General features: G+C 52.1%; 1 protein-coding gene across 1 annotated transcript in view; it reads left to right on the top strand.

Moving 5' to 3' along the window:
* The window catches only part of TGFB1 (transforming growth factor, beta 1), a 23,797-nt gene extending 19,012 nt beyond the window's left edge, over positions 1–4,785 (top strand). Inside the window, exons 5-6 of the mRNA XM_011936597.1 lie at positions 3,420–3,573; positions 4,489–4,785. Coding sequence (XP_011791987.1) covers positions 3,420–3,573; positions 4,489–4,647 — 313 coding nt within the window. The 3' untranslated portion in view covers positions 4,648–4,785. The remainder of the gene's footprint in view (positions 1–3,419; positions 3,574–4,488) is intronic.

Genomic DNA, 4,785 nt, shown 5'->3' with positions numbered 1-4,785 from the left:
TTGAGACTGGACGGAAGAGGCTTGGCAAGGGCAAGGGCTGTGGGTATCCCAAGGCCCAATGCAGGGTAGGCCCCGAATGCGTCCTGAGAAAATAAGTCAGAGGATCACCTAGAGGGCTTGTTTAACACAGACTGTTGTTCCCAGTCCCACACACAGTTTCTGATTTCAGTGGCCTGGGGTGCCGCCTGAGAATCTGCATTTCCCACAGCTCCCAGGTGATGCTGCCGCTGGTCCTGGGAGCCCATGTGGAGAGCTGCTGACTTGGATAACAGTATCACAGACTGTTCAAATCCTAGGACCTCAGAACCCCAGCTAGGGTTAAACTAGGCATTAAAGATGATTCTGAGCCGGGCGCAGTGGCTTATGCCTGTAATCCCAGCACTTTGGGAGGCTGAGGTGGGTGGATCACCTGAAGTCAAGAGTTCGAGACCAGCCTGGCCAACATGGTGAAACCCAGCCTCTACTAAAAATACAAAAAATTAGCTGGGCATGGTGGCGCATGCCTGTAATCCCAGGTACTTGAGAGGCTGAGGCAGGAGAATTGCTTGAACCCAGGAGGCGGAGGTTGCAGTGAGCCAAGATCACACCATTGCACTCCAGCCTGGGCAACAGGAGTGAAACTCTATCTCAAAAAACAACAACAACAAAAAAATGATTCTGGACACTAGTTCTTCCCCTTTTGTGAGTTCAGAACCTCCTGTGAGAAAGTGAAAACCAGGAACCTTTTCCCCAGAAATACATGCACACATACACGCATGTGCATATGATCTCAGGCACTCAGGACCCTCCTCAAGCCTGCCCATGATGGCCCCTTGGTCCTCAGGTTAACACCGTATTTGATCTGGTAGCACCTACCTCTGAACAGATGAGGAAACTGAGGTCCAGCCAAACTAGGTGGTACAGGCTGAGTTCACAGGGATCTCAGTTTCTTGACTTCCTTCTCAGGCTTCTGTGGCTCTTGGAAAGGCTTTATCTTGCCTCCAGGTTATCTGATGCCACTTGAAGTTGGGTTCAAGCGATTCTGCTACCTCAGCCTCCCGAGTAGCTGGGATTACAGGTGCCCGCCACCACGTCCAGCTAATTTTTGAATTTTTAGTAGAGACAGGGTCCTCAAGTCCACCTGCCCTAGCCTCCCAAAGTGCCGGGATGACAGGTGTGAGCCACCGTGCCTGGCTGGCCCCACCAATCTATGAGCGGAGGTTGCAGTGAGCCAATATCGCGCCACTGCACTCCAACCTGGGTGACCGAGCGAGACTGTGTCTCAAAAAAAAAAAAAAAAAAAAAAGGCACTGTCAACTTTTTCTTTTATTTTCTCTTTTCTTTCCTTTTTTCTTTTGTTTTCAAGACAGAGTCTCACCCTGTTGCCCTGGGTGGAGTGCAGTGGTGTGATCTTGGCTCACTGCAACCTCTGCTTCTTGAGATCAAGCGATTCTTGTGCCTCAGCCTCCTGAGTAGCTGGATTACAGACAAGCACTGCTACGCCCAGCTAATTTTTGTATTTTTAGTAGAGACGGGGTTTCGCCACGTTGGTCAGGCTGTTCTCAATCTCCTGACCTCAGGTGATCCACCTGCCTTGGCTTCCCAAAGTGCTGGGATTACAGGCATGAGCCACCGCGCCCGGCCTCTTTGACAGTTCTAAGAAGTAAAACAAATCAGAAGAAGGCAGACAGAGAGTAATAGATATTGGGAACTATTATTTTTCCTATTCTGATTTAAATTGCTTTATTATGGAAAATTTCAAATGTATACAAAAGCAATGAAGATAATGAACGCCTGTAAACTCTCATCCAGCGTCATCGGTGATTAAGATTTTGCCCCATTTCAAATGTATGCATTTTTATATTTTCTTGCATAACTGCAATACCGTATTGCACTAAATGGAACTAACAGTCACTTGGATATTTTGGAAAGGATGGCTCAGAAAGGTATCTCTGAGGAGGTGATGTTCAGTCATGTAACTGCTATTTACTGAGTGCCTACTGCATTCCAGGCACTGCTTTAGGAGTTAAGGGTCCTTGAGTGAAGGACATTTGAGCTAAGGTTTAAATGAAGTGAAGGGGCCAGGTGCGGTGGCTCATGCCAGTAATCCCAACACTTTGGGAGGCCGAGGTGTGCAGATCGCATGAGCCCGAGTTCGACACCAGCCTGAGCAACATAGTGAGACCGTGTCCCTAAAAAGAATAACAAATTAAAAAGAATAAATGGGCCAGATGCGGTGACTCAGGTCTGTAATCCCAGCACTTTGGGAGGCCGAGGTGGGTGGATCACAAGGTCAGGAGTTCGAGACCAGCCTGGCCAACATGGTGAAACCCTGTCTCTACTAAAAACACACAAAAAATTAGCCAGGCGTGGTGGCACACGCCTGTAATCCCAGCTACTCGGGAGGCTGAGGCAGGAGAATCGCTTGAACCTGGGAGGCAGAGGTTGCAGTGAGCTGAGATCGTGCCACTGCACTCCAGCCTGGGAGACAGAGTGAGATTATGTCTCGAAGAAAAAAAAGAAGAAATGAAGTGAAGGAACAAGCTGGAGTGGGTATCTGTGGGACTAGCAAGACAGACAGTGGGAACAGCAGATGCAGGAGCCCTGAGATAAGACTGTCTGAGGAACAGACAGGATGCCAGCGTGGCTGGAGTGGAGTAGGCGTGAGAGAGGGAGTTGAGATCAGCCAGATTTGCTAGCACTTTGTGGCTCACCGTGAGGACTTGGGCATTTGCCGTGAGATGGAGCCAGGTTCAGAGCAGAGGAGTGACATGATAATTCATAGCATGACCCTGGAGGGTAGAGATTTCTGTCTCTTTTTAAAAAATTGAAAAAAAAATTTTTAGAGACAGGGTGTTGCTCCTTGTTGTCCAGACTGGCATGCAGTGGTGTGATCCCAGTTCACTGCAACCTCCAACTCCTGGACTCCAGCGATCCTCCCACCTCATCCTCCCAAAGTGCTGGGATTAAAGGCGTGAGCCACCATGCCTAGCCTATTTCTATCTGTTTCATTTGTCCTCAGCCCCCAGTAGATCCCAGCCCAGCACACAGTAGTAGTTCAATAAACATTTGTTGCACAAATAGAGCAGATCGGTTTACATGGAGCCGCGTTATTTTGTATGTTGCAGGGTGTGGGCATGCCATGATTTATTTAGCCCCCCGGGGGGAAGGTCATCTGGCTTCTTACAGGCTTGTCTTAAGCATTGCATGAGATTATTACATCGCTCTTAGCACAGTGCTTGACTGGAGGAAGTGCTTAATCTGTGTTAGTGATTATCATGACTATTTGTGTTGTTATTAACATGGGGTGCAAGGGAGACCCAGATGGAGATAGGGCGGGGGGGGGGCAACTTAGGGTGACACACACCTGGGGAGGAGGGGCACACAGCTCCTGTGGTGGTAGCCCCTCCCTACCCCTGACGCGTCTCTCCTGCCTGCAGCTCCACGGAGAAGAACTGCTGCGTGCGGCAGCTGTATATTGACTTCCGCAAGGACCTCGGCTGGAAGTGGATCCACGAGCCCAAGGGCTACCACGCCAACTTCTGCCTGGGGCCCTGCCCCTACATTTGGAGCCTGGACACGCAGTACAGCAAGGTACGTCTGGCCCACCGGGCTAGGAGGTGTGCTTGGGGGGTAGCCAGGACAGAGAAAGAGGAGAGAGAAAGAGAAGTAAAGTCAGAGAGGTGAGTTGGCAGGATGGGGAGAAAGAGAGGGATGGGGTCGGAAAGGGAATGGATAAAGAGACGGGAGAGAGGCAGGAAGCTAGAGAAGGGCTCTGAGCAGGGGGCAGAGGGAGATGAGATAGGAAGGTCCACAGAACTGAAGTAACAGAGGGGTGGGGGTCAAGGGGGGAAGACAGACAGGGAGATGGAAGGAAAAAGGCAGAGAGAAATGGAGAGACAAAATGAGAGAGGCAGATACAAACACAAGAGTTAGGGAAGGAGAGACAAAGATATACAGCAAGGCAAGAGGCGAAGACGAGGAAGGGTAGAGACTGAGAAAGAAAATCAGGAGGGCGCGGCGGCTCACGCTGGTAATACCAGCGCTCTGGGACGCTGAAGCAGAAGGATGGCTTGAGCCCAGGAGTTCGAAAGTAGCCCGGGCGGCTGAGTGAGAGCCCATTTCTACCAAAAAAAAAAAAAAAGCCAGGATTTAAAGGCGCTTGCCTGTGATTCGAGCTACTCCGGAGGCTGAGGTGGGAGAATGACTTAAGCTCAGGAGGTTGAGGCCCTAAGCGAGCCTTGATCGCGCCCCTATACTCCAGCCTGGGTGGCAAAGCGAGACCCAGTCTCAAAACAAAAAGAAAATCAGACAGGTGGGGAGAGACAGAATAAGATAGGATGTTAGAAGATAAGAGAGACCGAATTGGAGATGGGAAGAGGGGGACAGGGATGCGGGGAGAGACGAAGTGGGAGAGGCTGGCGCGGTAGGGGGTGGGGGATGGGGCAGTGGAGGGCCATCTTCCTCCCTCCGCGAACCCTGAGCCCTGACCCCGCCCGCCGCCCGCAGGTCCTGGCCCTGTACAACCAGCATAACCCGGGCGCCTCGGCGGCGCCGTGCTGCGTGCCGCAGGCGCTGGAGCCGCTGCCCATCGTGTACTACGTGGGCCGCAAGCCCAAGGTGGAGCAGCTGTCCAACATGATCGTGCGCTCCTGCAAATGCAGCTGAGGCCCCGCCCCGCCCCGCCCCGCCCCGGCAGGCCCGGCCCCGCCCCGCCCCCGCTGCCTTGCCCATGGGGGCTGTATTTAAGGACACCCGAGCCCCAAGCCCACCTGGGGCCCCATTAAAGATGGAGAGAGGACTGCG

Source organism: Colobus angolensis, unplaced genomic scaffold, assembly GCF_000951035.1.
Source record: "Colobus angolensis palliatus isolate OR3802 unplaced genomic scaffold, Cang.pa_1.0 Scaffold154, whole genome shotgun sequence".
NCBI classification, from domain to species: Eukaryota; Metazoa; Chordata; class Mammalia; order Primates; family Cercopithecidae; genus Colobus; species Colobus angolensis.
This window is presented reverse-complemented; position numbering and strand designations above follow the sequence as displayed.